General features: G+C 46.0%; 1 protein-coding gene across 3 annotated transcripts in view; it reads left to right on the top strand.

Annotated features, from left to right (window-relative positions):
* The window catches only part of LOC122656175 (phospholipid:diacylglycerol acyltransferase 1-like), a 41,028-nt gene extending 23,137 nt beyond the window's left edge, over positions 1-17,891 (top strand). The window contains exons 5-7 of one of the 3 annotated variants that reach the window (XM_043850631.1): positions 11,494-11,753; positions 16,437-16,929; positions 17,804-17,891. In XM_043850631.1, the coding sequence (XP_043706566.1) occupies positions 11,494-11,753; positions 16,437-16,920 (744 nt within the window). In that variant the 3' untranslated portion in view covers positions 16,921-16,929; positions 17,804-17,891. Of the gene's footprint in view, positions 1-11,493; positions 11,754-16,436; positions 16,930-17,794 lie in introns of all 3 variants that reach the window. The other 2 variants (XM_043850633.1, XM_043850632.1) reach the window with 2 other exon arrangements.
* The last annotated feature ends 1,800 nt before the right edge of the window (positions 17,892-19,691 follow it).

Here is a 19,691-nt window from a genome sequence, read left to right on the forward strand (position 1 = left end):
GAGATGAATCGAATTATGTCAATAGAGTATTACCCCGACCGAGAACGAGATGACCTCGCTCGACACGATCCCCAGCGTCCGCCCTTGATGTTCTCGGCCAGGACGAGGGGTTTCTCCGAGTTGGCATATGACCCGGTAGGAGCCCTGCGAGCTGTCTTTGTTATCGAGCGACCTCGTTACTTAGCTTTCTTTTCTTGTTCGACTCGTTTTTGTGTTTTCGATTTCTCTTGCGTGGTCGGCCACATTCCTCCTATGGACACGGCTCGGCCGGGCCGAGATCATCGCATGACAGGAAGAAGAAGAATTCGAGAAGAAACCCAGGCGAGTCCTCCAAGGCCTCGAGGAAAGGGGGTGATCAGGGACCATCGGATGCGGTGGTCGGCCTGGAGGCGAGAAGAACACGGGTCGGCCGTGTCTCCGAGAAAGGAAAGGCCGAAAAGGCGAGAGGAGCCCGCCGAGAGACATTAAACGCCGAAGCTCTCGGTTAACCTGACAAGCGGCGGCCTTCCGCGTGGCCTCCCCACCAACATCTCCCGATACGTCCTGGGGAGGGCTTCGGCCAACAACGTCCCTGTGAGGCCGACCTGGCGCCTCTTCCGGGGACTCGGCCTTGGCGTCGGCCGCTCACGCCAAGGAGGGTGGATGCCGATCGGCTCCCACCGACGAGGAGAAGCGGAGGCGCTGTCCAGACCCGAGCTCCTCTCCACCCTATTTCAAGACTTGATATGGTAAGTTTCCTTGCCGGCTCCGCCATGATCGATATGTGTAGTTTATCCACGATTCTTTGTTCTCATGCTTTTTTGTAGGGTTCGCCAAAGCAGTGGAGACTATGCTCCGCTTCGAGCGGCTCTGACCGAGAACTATTCCTTGGGCGTCCGGTGCGAAGGCTTATCGGGGCGCCAGGATGCCGTTGAGGCGTCGGGAGACAAGAGAAGCTCACGCCGCTTCGAGGCCGAAGTGGAAACTCTCGGCCGAGGTGTGAGAGAGAGAGAGGGTCGGGGCCTGCAGCTCGGCTCGCCGAGGTGAAGGAGAAGGCGAGAAAATCGCCACGGCTCGGGCGCGGCGATTAGCGACTATCTCCACTCGGAGGAGTACGCCAATATACGCCACGAGATCGGGAAGCCTCCCTTCGCCGAAGGTTTTGAAGTGGCCGAGTGAGCTTTTGGCGAGATCAAGGCCGCGATATCCGATCTCAATCTCTCCCGCTTTGACGACGATGCGACTACTTTGCGGGGAGATGGGAGATGAGGAGGGAGCCGAGGTCACCCAAGCTCGGCCCCAGGCACTGCTTGGCCGATGTCGTCCCTCTGGTAGCCGGACCTCAAGACCCCGCCGCCGAGCCCAACACCGCGACGCCCGAGGTCGCTTCCAAGTCCCCGCCGAGGAGGCGGAGATGTAAAAAATTTTTTTTTTTTTTTTTTTTTTTTTTTTTTGTGGGGCCGAGCGGCCTCTTTTGTAACCGTGCCGATCGGTCGGCTTTCAATGAATAAACAATTTATTTTTGTCAAAATTTGTCTAAGTATTTGAACTCGGCGCCCTCAATATTCTTTTCCTTGCGTATTCTATTTTGTTTGTGGCCGATCGCAGAGTTGTTTCCCTAGCCAGAGCTTAGGAACTCGTCTCTTTTTTATCCATGTTCCCCGTTGTCGGCGGTTTCGACCATGCAATGCCGAGGTCAATGTGATCCTCACCTTAGTTGTTTAATTAGCCCCATACGCGGATGCATGGCGAATATCCTTCTGGCGAGCCCGATTCCTTGGCTTAGTTTTGTACTTTGTTAGGCTCGCCAAATAAGAATGGCGGCCCTTGAGATGTCGGCCATGTCTATTTGGACAGTCTTACGACCGGTGACAACCTGTGAGTATCGGTCTTTGATGTCGGCCGATCATGAGGACCGGTCTTATGACTTGGTTGCCGACCTATGAGGGTCGGTCTTTGATGTCGGCCTGGTCCATGAGGACCGGTCTTATGACGCTGCCGACCTATGAGGGTCGGTCTTTGATGTCGGCCTGGTCATGAGGACCGGTCTTATGACTTGGCCGCGCATATGAGGGTCGGTCCTTGATGTCGGCACTGGTACATGAGGACCGTCTTATGACTTGGCTGCCGACCTATGAGGGTCGGTCTTTGATGTCGGCCTGCTCCATGAGGACCGGTCTTATGACTTGGCTGCGACCTATGAGGGTCGGTCTTTGATGTCGGCTGGTCCATGAGGACCGGTCTTATGACTTCGACTTGGGAGCTTGCCAATACGTTGCTTGTTGGAGAAAAGACTTTATTGAATCAAATGTCGGAACTGAAACCGAATACAATCATGTTGAATTATTGAAAAAACTTTTTCAAATTTTCCGAGTCCAAGTCGTTGCTTGTTGGAGTGCCGCAGCGATATGCGCCGGGCGAATTTGCTTGGAGACTATGCGACGGCCTTCCAGTTTGGTGCTAATTTTCCTTGTTGCCTCGGTGAGATGCGCCGAGTTTTCGGAGAACAAGGTCCCCTTGACGAAAATGCCGCTCTTTGACTCTTGAGTCATAGTAGCTTGCCGTCTTGTTGTGTACGCCACGTTTCGGAGTAGGGCATTTTCTCGGACTTCATCGAGGAAGTCCAAATTGGCTCGCAGCCCATCTTCATAGGTCTTCTCATCGAAATTGAGCACTCGGTATGATGAAGCCATAACTTCAACCGGTGCGAGGGCTTCGGTCCCATAAGCGAGGCGAAATGGACTCTCCCGTTGGAGTTCTCACGGTCGTCCGATATGCCCATAGGGCGCTTGGGAGTTCTTCCACCCATCTCCCCTTGGCCTCATCCAACCTTCTCTTAATACCGGCGAGTAATGTTCGGTTGGACACTTCCACTTGTCCGTTTGCTTGTGGGTGAGCGACCGAGATGGGTCGGAAGTCAATGTGGAAGTGCTCGCAGAATTCTCGGAAGGCCGGGTTGTTGAATTGCGTGCCATTATCAGTGATGAGAACTTTCGGTACGAACCGGTAGATGACCTTATCTCGAAAAAAATTTTCCATGTTCTTTTCGGTGATGGTGGCGAGGGGCTCGGCCTCGACCCACTTGGTGAAGTAATCGATGGCCACTACTACGTATTTTCTGTTTCCCGATGCTGGGGTGAAATCTCCGAGAATATCCATTCCCCACATAGCGAATGGGATTGGGCTAGCATTGGGGTTAATTTTGTTCTTTGGTCGGCTTGGGATCGGCGCAGCGATTGGCGCTTCTCCACGTCTTCACGTATTTCATGGCCTCTTCTTGCATTCTTGGCCAATAGAATCCTTGCCGAAGTATCTTGTATGCGAGCTCGGCCGCCTAGTGACTTCCATGAAATTCCCTCATGCACCTCGGCTAATGCATACTCGGCCCCCTTCGGTCCCAGGACATCGGAGAAGAGGGGCCGAGATCGCCTTTTCAGAGTACTCCGTCGATCATTGAATACTTTGAAGCTCGGATCTTGACCTTCCTTGCTTCATCTCGGTTCCCGGGAGCGAGGTCATTCTCTAAGTAGTTGTGAGGGGGTCAACCAGGTCGGCCCATCCTCTCTATGTGCTTTAAGCTCTCTTCTTGTAAGGATGGCTTCTCCAATATTTCTATGTATACTGATCGGCTCAAGTATTGGAGGTCGGCCTCGGCCAACTTAGATAAGGAGTCTGCCGCGGCATTCTCTTTTCTCGGTATTCGAGTCATCTCAAAGTGCTCGAGCTCGGCGATCAGATCTCGGGCTCGGCCCAGATATGCTATCATCCTTTCATCTTTTGCTTCGTAGTCTCCATTGACCTGGTTGACCACGAGTTGGGAGTCTCCTCGCACCTTCAACCGCTTTATGCCCATAGCTTTGCTGACTCGAAGTCCTGCTAGAAGGGCTTCATATTCAGCCTCGTTGTTCGAGGCGGGGAACTTGAACCTTAGGGCATATTGGACCAGAAAGCCCTCGGGACTTACAAGTATTAGGCCGGCTCCGCTTCCTCCTGAGTTGCTTGAGCCGTCGACATTCATGGTCCAAATCGGGTCGGCCGTAGCCCCGACCTCCTCGACTGTCTTTTCTTCTCCAACCTCATGTTCAGGCCCCGTGCCTTCGGCGATGAAGTCGGCAAGGGCTTGTCCTTTTATCGCCGTCCTCGGTCGATAGCTTATATCGTATTCGCTTAGCTCAACCGCCCAGGAAATCAGCCGTCCCAAACGTCGGGTTTGTGTAATATTTTCTTGAGTTGGTCGGTCGCACCGCGATCGGATGAGCTTGGAAGTATGGTCTTAGTTTCCTTGCGGCCGTGACTAGAGCGAATGCTACTTTCTCAAACCGGAGTATCTTGTCTCGGCATCAACAAGAACGTGGCTGATATAGTATATCGGCCTTTGAGCTCGACTCTCTTCCCTGATCAACACCGCACTGACCGCTACGGGAGTGGCGGCTAAGTAGACTAAGCTCCTCTTTTGGTTGGTCGGGAGGAGAGAGCGGGTTCTCCAAATACTTCTTGACTCTTAAAGCTTCCGGCATTCGGACGACGGATAAAGTCTTTTGGGTTCCGAATATTCTTTAAGGCCTTAAAGAATGGTAGACACTTGTCGCCTGATCTCGACATGAACCGCGCCAACGCCGCCACACGTCCGTTTAGCCTTTGTACTTCTCGAATCGTCCTTGGAGGACTCATCTCCTGGATGGCTCGATTTTTGCCGGATTGGCTTCGATGCCTCCGACAGAGACCATGAAGCGAGGAACTTTCCCGAGGTTACGCCGAATGCACACTTGGTGGGGTTGACTTCATCCGGTTTTTCCTCAATACGCCGAATGCTTCTTCCAAGTCGGCAGTGGTGCTCGACCTTCAAACTTTTCACCAACATGTCGTCCACGTAGACTTCCATGTTCTTTCCGATCTGCTCGCGGAATATATGGTTCACAAGGCGTTGGTATGTTGCTCGGCATTCTTCAATCCGAACGGCATGACCTTGTAGAGGAAATTCTCTTGGTCGATTCGGAAGGCCGTGTACGACTCGTCCTCCTCATGCATCATGATTTGGTTGTAGCGGAGTACGCATCCATGAAACTCGGCATTTCGTGACTGCCGTGGCGTCGATCGAGGTCGATCCGAGGTAGTGGGTACATCTTTTGGGCGGCCTTGTTGAGGTCGGTGTAGTCGACACACATTCTCCACTTCCCGTTCGGTTTAGGGACCATACGACGCGTTGGCCAACCAGGTCGGGAATTTCTCTTCTCGGATGAAACGATCGGCGAAGCTTCTCCACCTCTTCTTTGATTGCGGTTTGCCACGATCAAGTGCGTAGTTTCTCCTCTTCGCGGATTGGTTTCCGACCCGGATCCACATGGAGTCGGTGCTCGGCTATATGCGGTATGCCGAGCATATCGGAAATGACACGGCGAAGACATCGGCGTTCGCTTTTAAGAAATCTCCGAGCCGCCTTCTTTGATCTTTATTTAGTAGTGATCCGAGTGGACCACCTTGGTTGGGTCATCTTCGCCGAGATGAAGTGGTCAAGTCTTCCACGGGTCGCCCTCTTCTCTCGATAAGCTCATCCCGCTGATCCTCGGGGAGATGTTCGACGCACATGGCCATTCCTCGAACATTACCCTTGTTTTGCTTGCGAAGGTTGCGTAGCACTCTCGTGCCTTCTTTTGGTCGCCTCGGACCTCGCCGACACCGTTCTCGGTGGGGAACTTCATCTTCAAGTGAGTCGGGAGATGATGGCCTGGAAGCGGTCGTAATGACGGGACGGCCGAGTATGGCGTTGAAAGCCACTACCGACCGTACCACCATGAATTTTAGGATCGCGCTTGGCGTGGAGCTTGCCCAATTGTGACTAGTAGATCGATCGAGCCCTTGATAGTCGCGGCCGCTCCTGAGAACCCGTGAAGCGAGGTTCCTTCGGGCTTAAGCGCTTCGTCGCCGAAGCCGAATTGTCGGTACGCTTCCAATGACATAAGGTCCACGGATGCGCCGGTATCGACTAATACCCGGTATGCGGTGCTTCATTTCTCTGCACCGCACCATAAAGCATCGTCATGGGTAAACTTATACCTTCGAGGTCGGCTTCGTAAATGAAATCGTCACCGCGGTTTGAGTTTCTTGGCGGGCATCTCGGCTACCCCGACGAAGCGAGCGTTTGCCTTAGCCTTCGAGTACCTTCTTGCCGGCCCCGAGGATAGTGTATATGGGGGCTCCCTTGTCGTTGCTCGGCCCGGATCCGTCCTCCTTCTTCTCGGCTCGGACCTTGTCATCGTCTCTTTCAACTCGCTTTGGTTTCGGCCTTAGGCTCGGTTCTTCTCTGTTCTCGGTCATCCGGCCGACCTCCACGATCTTCTCGGCCTCCTTTGACATATCTCTTAGTGGCCGCTTTTATCACTCTTCGATTTCTCTTTTGGTGATAACAATCTTGGTGTCGTGACCGATGTCCTTATGGAATTGGCAATACTTGTTGGGATTCCGAGATGACCCGCTTGCATCGGTGGGGTCGGCGGATGTACCCCCATCTTGTATTTGCATCAGGATCTCCTTGCGAGATGCATTGATATGGCGTGTAGTCGGGGCTCGGAGCTCGATCGACCTTTCGGCTCGGCGATCCGTCCTTGGCCTTTTGTCTTCTCTTGGTCGTCGGTTGTTGGCCTTTTCTTGTCGATGCGACCTTCGTTGCCCTTAGGGCTTGGAGGACCTCGGCCATGTTTGCAAACTCGTTGCACCTCTCCAAAGCTCGGCGAGGTTTCTTGTCGGCTTAGGGCCAAGTCCTTGATGAGGTCCATGTCGGCTAATCCGTTGCTCATAGCCGTATGGGCGTGGCCTCATCCAAATCCTTGATATCTAAGGATTCCTTGTTGAAGCGGGAGACGAATGCTCGGATCGACTCGTCGGGCCTTTGCTTCACGCTAAGAAGGTTGATCGTGGTCTTCTTATGTTTCATGCTACTCAGACGCGTGACAAAGGCTCGACAGAGTTGAGCGAAGCTTTTTATGGAATTCGGCGGCAACCAGGAAAACCATGAGGTCGCCGCGCCCTTGAGGGATGCAGGGAAGGCTCGGCAAGAAACGATCTCGGTTCCCCCGTACATGGTCATCATCGCATTAAAGTAGTTGATGTGATCTGTTGGGTCGGTCGTCCCGTCATACCTGTCAAGCGGGGAGGTTTGAAACCGTGTGGTAGCGGCGCGGTCATGATCTCGGGAGGATAAGGGTGGCCGCCCAACAAAGAGTAGGCATCCAGGGTGCTTTGTTTCTTCAATCCCTCCACTGCTCGGCCAAGTCTCGTAGCCGTTTCTCCAGCTCGGTTTCAGGTGCTCGGCCAACCAGCTCCTCGGCCCGTGGAAGATAGGGTCGGTCATCCCGTTGTGGTCGGCCATTCTGGTCAGCTCGGTCCTCACCATCCTTCCTTGTTCTTCTTTCTTCTTGGAAGTTGGACCCTCGGGGGCTCCCCTGTTGTTCTTCTCGGGGAGGTGAGCTCTGAAGCCGGGGAGTATGATGAGATCTTTCTCCTTGTCTCGGTGCGCGCCTTTCAGTTGGGTCTTTCCTTTGTTCTCGGAATCTCCTCGGCTGTTCATCCTCTCCGATCCGTCCAGAGAATACCGACCTCCTCGCTACCGAGCCGGCTGGTTCGATTTCCTGCCCTGTTCGCGGACTTTGGCGATGTTCTCGTTCACCCCGCCGAGCGCCTCCATTGGTGCGCGGAGGTGGAGTCTTCTGACGAGACGGGTGCGAAGACGCGGCCCGACTCGGCTCGATCCTGCGCCGGCCACCATTTTGTTGCAAGTTTCTTTCAACGCGCACTGGAGCTGGAGGGGGCGCGGCCAGCGGCTGGCCCATCAGCCCGCCTCGGGCCATCTGGTTCATGAAGGAGCGCAGCATCTCGTTGGTGTGGAGCATCTGCAGCTGCAAATCCATAACCTGCCGATTATTAGCCGGAGCTTCGGGTCCAAATTCTCCGTGATGGTGGCGGGCTGGTAGGCCATTCCCGCCCAAACTTGGCTCGGCCTGTACCCGGCTAGCTGCGGCCGTGGTTAACACACCTCCCCCATTCCCGCTCTCGGGAGGGGGAATGGTACTCGTGATGTGCTGCGCACCAGCTGCCCTAGGGGGTCTTCTGTTTATACCCTGCCGAGAGGCTTCGGGAGGCGGTGATCGCCTCGTTTGCACAACAGTTGCGGCTCCTCCGCACGGGAAGTAGAGCCATGTTGCCTCGACCTCGTGTGCACCATTATTATTGCTCACTGGGAATTGATAGAAACGACGATGCTTGCGATGTCGTTCCCACGACGGCGCCAAATGCATTGCGTGTGAAAACCTCCGATGCTTGGTTCGCCGTGGATGAACTGCAAAAACCAAGCAATGAGCGCAAGAGGGCCGGTGTGGCTCCGGCCTAGGACTCTCCGATGCTCAAGTCAGGTCTCCAACGCGACAGCGTAACTGCGTAGTAAAAAGCAAGATGTGGAATAGAGCTCCATACCTGGGTATTTATAGAGTAAGTAGGAGATGAGACGGTTGGGAGAGTCCTAGTATGGTAGGAGTCCTTCTTTCGGAAGGTTCTCTCGTAGAGCGGAGTGGAGAGTTATTTTCGGGTCGGACTCTTATTAAGGTAAGAGTCCATGTAGAGTGTGATTACGTGTTCTTGACTGGGATCGTGGCTCGGTCCTTATCCCGTGATTCTCGGGATGTCTTGGCGTGGCCCGGAGATCCCGGTGGGGTGCTATGGGGTCTCAATGGAGGAGGGCTCGGCCTACGAGGTCGGCCGGTGGGGTCGGCCATGGAGGTCGGCCCGATAGGAGGTTGGTCTCGGCCATGAGGTTGGCTAGGAGTCCCTGGCTGACCCGTATAATCTCGGCCTCAGTCGCCGGAAAGCTCGCACAAACCAGGCTTTGTCAGGTGACTTATCGGATATGGGGTCGGCCCAATTTCCTGCTCGGCCCAACTCGGTTCTCGGACTGAGGTCGGGTCGGCCCCGTGGCAGCCTCTGATAGGTGGGGTGTTTTATGCCTCATCACTAACAAAAAGGTCTGATAGATTATTTTGTAAGAATTGTAAGGTTATACCTTGGGAGAGCCTAACCACTCAACATAGAATGGTGGTGGTCTTGGACATGTGCCTCATTTAGCAGACACACAAGATAAGAGAGCTTATTTGCCCTAAGATAAGGTGGTGGGGATTATAAGGAGTGTCCTTGAATTCATTTACTGATAAAGTGGTCAAACAAGGAAAGTGGGACTAGGAGGGAGAAACACTAATACGATGTGGGACGAGATGACGACTTGAATTAAGAAGTTTGCTAGAGAGGTCCTAGGGGAATCGAAAGGTATACGGCATGGCCCTAGGGAGACTTGGTGGTGGGATGATGAGGTACAAACAACCATTAATACTAAAAAGGCTAGTTTTAAGACATGACATAGGTCTAAAGAAGTGGTGGACCTAAAAAGATATAAATTTGCCAAAAATGAAGCTAAGAAGACAATGGGGAAAGCAAGGGCGAGGCTATATGGCGATCTCTATCACAACCTAAACACAAAAGAATGGGGAAAAGCTATATATATGATAGCCAAAGTAAGAGAAAAGAAGAGTAGAGAATTCAACCATGTTAGATACTTAGATGTATTAAAACTTAAAAGTGAAGATGGTACATTACTAAATGAAGACCCTTTGAGTAATAGGGCACCAAAAGGCTGCAATACTCATCTAGACACCACATGTCATAGATATATATACCCAAAATTAGGGTGTCTGAAGTAAGAGAAGCTTTAAGCACGATGAAAGGAGGCAAGGCCACAGGCCCAAATGGAGTCCCAATATAATTTTGGATGTGCCTAGGAATTTGTGGTTTATCCTGTCCAACCAAGCTGTTTAACAAGTTTATGGACATAAAGAGAATGCCAGATGAATGGAGGAGAAGCATTGTGGTCCCGATTTACAAAAATAAAGGGGATATTCAGAGTTGCAATAACTATAGAGGCATAAAATTAATGAGTCATGCGATGAAGTTATGGAAGAGGGTTATTGAAACCCACCTAAGAAAGGAAACTACTATAACGGAGAACCGATTTGGTTTTATGCTAGGAAGATCCACGATGGAAGCTATCTTCTTACTTAGGAGACTCATGGATATAGAGAGGGCAAGAGGGATCTCCATATTGTCTTTATTGACCTAGAAATAGCCTACGACATAGTCCCTAGAGAGTTAATCTAGAGTATACTAGAGAAGAGAAGAAGTGTGTCATGTATATGTTGACATAACTAAAGATATTTATGATGGTGTGGTGGCTAGCGTCAAGACTGTAGGGGGGGTCAAGGCAACGAATTCCCAATTACAATTGGGTCACATCAAGGATGAGCCTGAAGTCCATATTTGTTTGCGGTTATCATGGATGACTTAACCAGAGACATACAAGAGGAGGTTCCTTGGTGCATGCTTTTTGCGGATGATATTGTTTTGGTGGATGAGACAAAAGCAGGGATTAACGCCAAGTTGGAGAGGAGATCAATCTTGGAATCAAAAGCTTTGAAGATTAGTAGAACTAAGACAAAATATATGGTGTATAACTTTAACCACGCTAAGACGGATAATGAGTTGGTGAATATTGAGGAGACGGAGTTCCACAAAAAATTGATTTTATAGATATTTGGGCTCAATCGTAAATAAAAAGGTGACGTAGAAGATGATGTTGCACAAATGATTAAAGTAGGGTGAATGAAGTGGAGAGGTGCGTCCGGAGTATTGTGTGATCAAAGTATTCCTTTAAAGCTTAAAGGAAAATTTTATAGGACGGTCATTCGACCAGCTATGATGTAAGGTGCGGAATGTTGGGCAGTAAAGAAGTGTCATACAAATAAACTGTGTAGCGAAATGAGGATGTTGAGATGGATGTGTGGGAAAACTAGGAAGGATAAAGTTAGGAATGACCATCTTAGAACTAGGTTGGGAATAGCCCTGATTTATGATAAGCTTAGAGAGAGTTGTTTGAGGTGGCATGGTCATGTTCAAAGGAGGCCTTGGGATGCCTCAATACGGAGGAGTGATTTGATTCAGATTGAAGGAACTAAAAGAGCCAGGGGCAGACCTAAATTAACCATAGGAGAAGTGGCGAGGAAAGAAATGCTTAATTTAGGCCTCATTTCTGATAGGACTTTGAATAGAGATGATTGGAGAGCAAGGATTCATGTGGCTGACCCCATTTAGTTGGGATAAGGCTATGATGTGGTTGTTGGTTTTTGGTTGACTGAAATTTTCATATTCTTCTTGATTAAAATGCCAACCAGCCATGTAATGGCAGATGATTGCTGTTCGGCGGCATCCCTTTTTCTGTTCTGTGCATTCTGGGCAAAATCCATTAAAGATTTCATTTTATCTCAAGGCCATCTTAGTTGTAAAAAATTCAACTGGCATACGTTATGTAGTATTGTTAATCTTATTTTCTTCCTTAATTATTGATTGAAAAATCACTGTTCTCTGAATTGGTAACTTCACCAATTTCTGCATTTTCATGTTGAGCTGTTTGTTTATGTGCAGGGTGCTGTCAAGGGTAGTAAGCTATCAAATATGACCTGTCATGATGTATGGACAGAGTATCATGATATGGGCTGGTCAGGTGTTAAAGCTTTGGTGGACTACAAAGTTTACACAACTGGATCAATTTTGGATCTGCTTCACTTCGTCGCCCCTAAGATGATGAAACGGGGAGATGGTCATTTTTCATATGGGATTGCCGAGGATTTGGATGACCCTAAATATAATCACTTCAAATATTGGTCGAATCCCTTGGAAACAAAGTGAGAATCTGCATTATAAGCTATATTGTTAATCTAGTCAGTTCTTATTTTAAAAGGAATAGGTGTTCACTCCTTTATGGAAGACCATCAATAGTGAATAGACTCATTTGGTGTCTTAGAAGGCATGTGAGGCTAAAAATGGCCCTTCTAGTCATGCCTCAAAGGTGCGGGCACGTGCCTTACATCAGGGGTATGCACCTCATGCATTAACTGAAAACATGTCTCTTGTCATACACAAGTTTGAAACTTTAAAATAAAATATGCGCCTCTCTATCTATCTCCTCAGGGCGTTTGTGTCATTTCACATATGGGAGGAGAGAGATAGAGAGGCGTAGGGTACATCTCCCCACAGATAACTGTTTCCTATAAAATATTTACTCGAAATTTTTTTCACTTTGCTTGAACTAGCTCTTCAATTAAATTGAGGGGTGATGCAGAATTTCAGCAAGAAGAGATGATGGGCCTGTTGTTTTGGATTTTGGTTCACTTTCTTGGGGTAAGTTAGGCTTAATTTTGAATGGCATTGAATGGGTTATATGGACCATGGACTTAGTATTATTATTTTTTCTATTATAATGGGCCTATTTTGAAGTGGGAGAGCCTTGGCACAACGGTTAAGTTGTTCTATTGCAACATGTTGATTGCAGGTTCAAAACTTGGAAACAGCCTCTCCTGCGAAGTAGGGGGTAAGGCTGCATACATTTGCCCCTCCCAGACCCTGCAGTAGTGGGAGCCTTGTGCACTGGGGTGCTCTTTTTATTTTTAAATGAGCCTATTTTGAAAGCCCATGTATGAGGGATAAGTGGCCCATACGAATTTACCTATTTTCATTGTTAATTTTGATAGACCTTGAAAATGTAAAATTCGTTAAATATCTTGAGAAGTCCCTATGTAAGTGATGTGGATCAGAGGTTCCAGGCTTCCAGCAGAAAAATGTCTGTATGAACAAGAAGGACCAGCCAACATAGGCCCAGATTTATTGGTTTTCATGGGTCAGGTCTAGGCCCAAGCCTAAGGCCAATATCTAGTCCATGCGTGGGAGTTTTTTTTTTTTTTTTTTCTAGAAGCAACCAGTAGCCAAAAGCACCCTTGAATGGAGATTGTATTCAGTTTCTATTTTTATTTCAATGGCCAGCAAGTTAGTTGTCATTAGTGAAGTTTCTATTTTGTGTTACATCTTTATTTTTAGAAACTCTCCCATAGCCATAGAGAGTTACTAGATCTTGTAATAGCTTTACTCTTTATAAATAAAAAAGAGGCCACAATTGTGGCCACAATTTGACAACAAAAAAAATATTGCTGTGTATGTGTGTGAGTGTGAGAGACATTCTGCTTGTGAGGCAGCCTTCTTGGTGAGATACTGAGGTGAAGATTGGTGAGAGGCCTTCTTTGAGTTGGTGGGAGACCAACATATCCCTGTTCTTCCCTTTGGTCCTTCATCTTCAACTGCAGGATTCCTTTCAGCCATTGATTCCTCCTTCCTACAGTTGGTAAGATATTCTACTGTTAGCTTCTGTTATTAAATGTTGGGTTTCTATTCTCAGAGTTCAGTTTTCTTTCCTCTTCTTCTGTCGGCTGTTATGTCTGAGTCTTCTATCTGTATTGTTGATTTGAATCCTGTTTTCTAAACCTACTGATCTGCACATGGTGCTACTGGACTATAAAGCTCTTCAGTTGCTGTTTTCAGCCATCTTGCTAATTTAGAAACTTTATATTTTCTTGACCTTCTAATCTGGTGTTGCAGGAGTCTTTTACGTTTTGAGTTCTGTAATCCCTTAAGGCTAATAATCTCTGTTTACAGTTCAGTTTCTGACTTTCTAATTCTGTTTTTTGGATAATTAATATTTCTGTCATAGGCCATATCTCTTGATCCCACTGTTGGATCGTGGATGTGTATTGAACTTTGAGGGTTTGTCTTCAGACAATTTGATCAATCGACCAGAGTTTCTGGTCTATCTGTCCACAGGTTTAAGAGTTACAGGCTTTCTCCCATATCTGGCCTTTATCTGCCCCTGTGCTTCTGGTTTTCTTTGGTTTTCCCTGTCGCTAGTATTAGGTGATTAGGATACCATTAGTAAGCCCTTTGATATGTACAGACCATTAAATCTCGAACGAAGTTTCAATGATGGTCTAGAACTCTCCCAGACTCACTATAAAAAGAGCTGCCTGTAAACATGTGTTAAAGTTACCAATTTATAATTGTAGGTGGTACATGATCCATATGTACCGTGTGAGTACATACGTGTCATGTACACATGTGGCGATAGGCGATAGCTTGTGCTTGTGGGTTTCTTCTTAGTTATTCTTCTAGATAGATTATGTTTCCTTTTTTTCTGTCTAAGTTAGTTTCCTATTGTATCTAGGATAGGAAGCTTCTAGCGTGCCTATAGTTTGTATTTTTTTAGTGTAAATTACATGTCACCCCCTGGTTTTCAAACGAAACTCAAATCACCCCCTGGTTTTTGAAAATACTCAAATCACCTCCTGTATTAGACCCCAATATGACAAATTAGTCCCTACTGTTAGTTTTATGCTGTTAAGTGATGATGTCAGCCAGATAAATAAATTTAAATCCCTTAACTACCCTTAACCAGTGTTGATTTACGATTTTACCCTTGTAACTAAAAATTCCAAATTCATCCTCTTCCTCACACCTGCAACTCAATCTCAAGCAGAAGTTCACCGGAGAGAAGAAAAAGGAGAAGAGCTTTAACTTCTGAGATCTAGAAAGGCTTTATGTTTCAGTTGTTTTGTTCGTTCAAGTCTGCTCTTTAGCCTGATTTCATTAGTTTTCCTCTCCTGGTGTTGTCAATGGAAGATTATTGTTTGAGATCTAGGGTTTGGGTAGACGATAATGGTGGACCAGAGCAGGCACGTCACTTCTGGATGCGGGACTCCATGGACACCTAAACGGGAGTTTGAGACTTACATCTTCTCCTTGAGAATGAGATTTTATCATTTAAAAGAGAAATAATCAAGCAAAGGAGAAATTAAAAATACCCAGAGAGATTGCTCCAAGAACGGTAGTGGAGGACGTGATGGAGAAGTTGTTACCTTTGCTTTTTTTTTTTTTCCTTTTCTGTTTTTGGTAATTTGAATCGATGATGGTGTCGGTGTTTATTGGAGTTTGGAGTGATTCACATGGTACAATAGATTAAAAACGAATTCCAGCTCAGATTAAAAACCCCAACATTTTTCTGCCCTGCTTTTCTCTCGCTCTCTCCTATTTTTCTCAAAACCCCCCTTTGCTCCACTCACTTCTGAAACCCCCTTCCTAAAACCCCCCATTCGAGCTCGACAGAGGAAGGTGTGGTGTGCATTCTCCTCAGCTGGCTGGAAACTTCTAGATAGTGTAGGTATCAAACAGCAATGGTGTCCCCTGCGATTGCCGAGCGCAAGTTGCAGCGAGCAGTTGGAGGAGAAGATTCCTTTGGTCGAAGTCTCTCCAAGAAGAGAGATCGTTTTCCTTAGAATATTGCAGGAGTTTTTGCCTTATGGGAATCTGGGTTTAAGGGTGAAGGGTAGTATTGTAAATTTAATTCTAATGTTTTAGTACAAGGGTAAAATAGGCCTTTCACACCAATAACTAACAGCAGACTAAAGCCGTTACTGTAGAGGGGGACGGATGAGTATTTTCAAAAACCAGGGGTGATTTGAGTTTCGTTTGAAAATCAGGGGGTGACGTGTAATTTACCCTTCTTTTTATATTGACAAGAGGTGAGTTCTCTATCTCATTGATTCTTCTTTCTATCAACTGCAGAGTTCTTCCTCTTCCATCGTCTTATTTCTCTCTTCTTCTTCTTAATTTATGGTGCTGCTGGTTTATTAAGTAATTGTTACAATTTGAAATTAGAATTTTGAATGATATTTGGTTTATACCATTCTTCTGTGATAGACAAATCTTTAGTGAGATGCTAATGATGGTTGGTGAGATACTAGCCTAGGGTTGGGGTGAGACTCTTCAAGTCATATCTTCTTTTGATTTTTTATTCTGTCTCCGTGATTTAAGTGAGTATATTCAGTTTGTTTCAATATAGTTACTGCTGTTCCTGTGGGCTATTTTAGGATATCTTATTGCTAATCATCAGGGCATGACAGAACCCGAGTTCATTCTGATTTACTGCAGTCAAAACAGACCTGCGACATCCCTCAATAACTTTATTTTGTTTTGGACTTCTCTGATCAGCAACGTATGGTCTATTTTTGGTGCTACGATCCTATTATCTTGGACTGGTTCTGAAACTTAATAGTAGGTCAGACCAGATTCCATTGAGGGGCCAGGAGGTTGTGCCTAAAACTTGAAGCTACTGACCATGTCTGGTGGTCTTGATGCCTAGTATGGAACCACTCACTGATACACCATATAAGGGGACTTGTTAACTTTGACGAAAAAGATGCTGAAGTTTTTTTAACTATAGAATAGAGAATTCTCCTGGATATTTGCTAACTAGGAATAGAATCTTAGAGAGCAGATAACCTGGAAAAATATCAGCAATCTAAGAGACAATAATTAGAGCGTCATGCACATTTGGGAGAACAATTTCCTACAAATTGTAATTTCAGTTAGATACCTGCTTATTTTATTATCATCATAAATATGTTTAGTTACTTTCTCAATGGCTAGTTAAATCCCATTAGAAAATAAATCAGTGCTGCTTTCATCTTCTTGTATAATTTTTGCAGATTACCAAATGCTCCTGACATGGAGATCTATTCTATGTATGGAGTTGGTGTCCCGACAGAAAGAGCATATGTATACAAGTCAACTCCAGCTTCTGAATGCTACATTCCATTTCAAATTGATGCCAAAGCTGATGGTGAAAATGAGGGTAGCTGTCTCAAAGGTGGAGTCTTTACAGTGGATGGAGATGAAACTGTGCCTGTTCTTAGTGCTGGCTTCATGTGTGCAAAAGGTTGGCATGGTAAAACCCGTTTCAATCCATCAGGCATCCAAACTTACATAAGGGAGTATGATCATGCCCCTCCAGCTAATTTTCTGGAGGGCCGGGGCACCCAGAGTGGTGCTCATGTTGATATAATGGGGAATTTTGCATTGATTGAGGACATAATGAGAGTAGCAGCAGGGGCTAGAGGAGAAGACTTGGGTGGTGATCGAGTTTACTCTGATATCTTCAATTGGTCCGAAAAAATCAATTTACAGCTATAGTGTCTGCAGGTAATACCCAGAACTAGTTGATTTAATTTGAGACTTAGTTCCTCGTTTTTTTTTTTTTTTTTTTTTTGGGGGGGGGGGGGGTTTGAAACTGAATGTATCCTATCCACACAGGTATACAATACTTGATATTTTGAATATAGTGGGATTTCGGAACCAAAGGTTCTGTCTATATACCCTGTACATTAAATTAAAATCCATATGGTTAGGAAGATGTTATTAGGAATTAAGTCTTTCTATATAGTTTTAGGGAGAGGGTTCTTTGAACTAGTGATGTGGAGAACCCACCAATCAGGGGGAGGGTTATGGTTCGCCATTAGGGGCCAGGAGGAGGGAGATAGAGAGAGGAGCTTCTGGTGTACCCTATGCCAGCAACTGAGAGATTCTTTTTCCATAGTTTTATATAGCTGCTGCAGTGCATTTATAAGCAGACTGTTCCTTCTGTACTTGTGGGCTCTCCCCTAGACATTATTCAAGTGGTGCAAGTATCTATGAAAAGTTTGCATAGTTTGCCATTGCCATGCTTAAGTTATGCCACTTATGTGCACTTTTGCCAAAATATTCAAAATATGTTTTTGATATTCAATTAATTCACTTAATTTGTTATCCCAGATTCTTTCAGTTCCATCCATGCCCTTTACCCTGTTAACTTTTTGATGTTTTATTCCAATCCCAAATTAATATGTTCTATTTATTTATTTCCCAAATGATTGTCACTCTCATTTGGTATTGTTGCTTTTAATCTCAATTTTTTGGCCATCTCTCTATCTCTCCCCCCCCCCCCCCCTTCTTTTTTTTTGCATTCACAATTTTTGCCCATCATTGTTTCTACTGCTACTGAAAAATGGCAATTTCTCTCTATGCTTTGGTTCTGTAGGGATTTCAAACCAGGGCTGTGGCAGATGTATAATCTTTTCATCTTATCCCTCTTTTCCTGAAGCTGGCAAAACAAGCAGGTTGACTGGGAAAAGCTTGTAATTTATTGCTCATCATGAGGCAGAGAGACAGGTTTGTGGACTAAGTGTCCTACCAAAGAAAATGAGCTCAGCTTCATTTCTGTATTTTCTGAATGGCATCAGTTATTTATAGCCTCTGTTTATCATATTATCCACTAGCTTAAAATTATCAAATGTAAGGTACTTAGTTGTGTACTTTAATGTTGTTCTTTCAATGATGTTTTTGTACATGTGTGGGGATTACGAGTCAGGATTACAGAAGAAAATGTTAGCATATTGTCAGGGGATTTGCGAACCACCACCATGGCCCTGTGTACATGCTAAACAATTAATCCAGATGCCGATGGATGACAAGTAAGATGCCACCAGATGTTTATTCATTTTTTTCTTGTCCTGCCGACCATGTAATAATCAGCGAATCGTACAAAGCTATAAGCATGCCTGTATAAATCAGTGAATTCATTGTTGTAAACTGCATGCATGTTTCATATGGACAATGCAAGGTGGGTTCCGATCCAGTGTAGGCTTAATGAAAGGCATTTCCAACCCCCTCCCACCCAAAAAAAAAACTACAAGACAGTTGGAAAATTATCTCCAGTTCCCTGCCTGGCCCCGTTCCTAGTTCCTCTAATAAGGGGGTGGACCGGTGGACCTTACCCGGGCAGAGTGTTTGGGTAGGGGTAGGGTGGTCATTGTGCACCCCTTGTTAGGGCCGCTGGGGAACTGGGATGGGCAGGGAACAGTGCAAGACAGTTGGAACCTTCCACTTGCACTGTTGTTAGTCGTAGAAGTCTCTCTCTCCCCTTCTTGGTAGTAGACAATAGTTATCCAATACTCGGGCTTTGTAAAGTTACAAGGGAAATGAGAGAAGTTAAAAGTTAAATTAATTTGAGGGGAAAGTTTTCATTCACGGTTGTGTAAGCCGTGTATGTGAGAGGGTGGGGGTTTCAAGGCATTAATTAATGGGTGGAGGTTTATGACTTTTCCAACTCTTTGTGAAAGGGGACACGACCATGTATGCTTACATGGCTGTGTATGAAAACTTCCCCTTTAATTTGAGAAATAAATAAGTTATTTTTTGGTTTTTTGTTTTGTTTTGTAATCATGATCTTGTATTTAACTTGACACCTTACCTAATATGATAATTAAAGTTTTCAAATAGATTGTCTATCATAGTTGTATTCAAACCCAAGGAGTTTATTTGAAAAATGAAAATAGAATCAATTATTATGTCTAATAAGTTTGAGTAAGTAATACAATCATTGTTGGTAATAATTAGAAAAGCTTCCACTTTAATTTTGTCTTAATTTCATCTCCTTTCCCTTCATTGTACTTGCAATCGGATAGGTGCTTGGACTGTTGAACCATTGACTAGTTAGTCTCAAACGACTACCAAAAAAAAAAACCTCAAATGGCAATTTTTTATTTTTGTTATAGCTTTTATGGGAAAACAATGTACACAATGTGGGTAGTGTTGGGGGATGGGGAATGTCAAATCAAAATTTGGTCATCAAGAATGCATCCTCTCATGCGTTAAGGTATTCACCAAAAATCAAAAGTGGGTTTTAGATTACTTGTGTAGTGTCACAAGCACAACACCTCCAGATATTTTTGGCACTCGAGCAAGTGTTTCAACTCAGCAGCGGAAATTGCTTTCTTTACTAAAGGAGGCTAGGGTTCAAAACCATCGGTAAGAGAGGAGGATGGGAAGATATAACTCAAAATTCTCAATTCTCAATTCACAATTCATACAAGTGTTATTCTCTTTTCCCCATAACCTCATTATGAAAATGGAGAAACCCTAATTTA

The sequence above is a fragment of the Telopea speciosissima genome, chromosome 3 (genome assembly GCF_018873765.1).
Source record: "Telopea speciosissima isolate NSW1024214 ecotype Mountain lineage chromosome 3, Tspe_v1, whole genome shotgun sequence".
Classification (NCBI taxonomy): domain Eukaryota; kingdom Viridiplantae; phylum Streptophyta; class Magnoliopsida; order Proteales; family Proteaceae; genus Telopea; species Telopea speciosissima.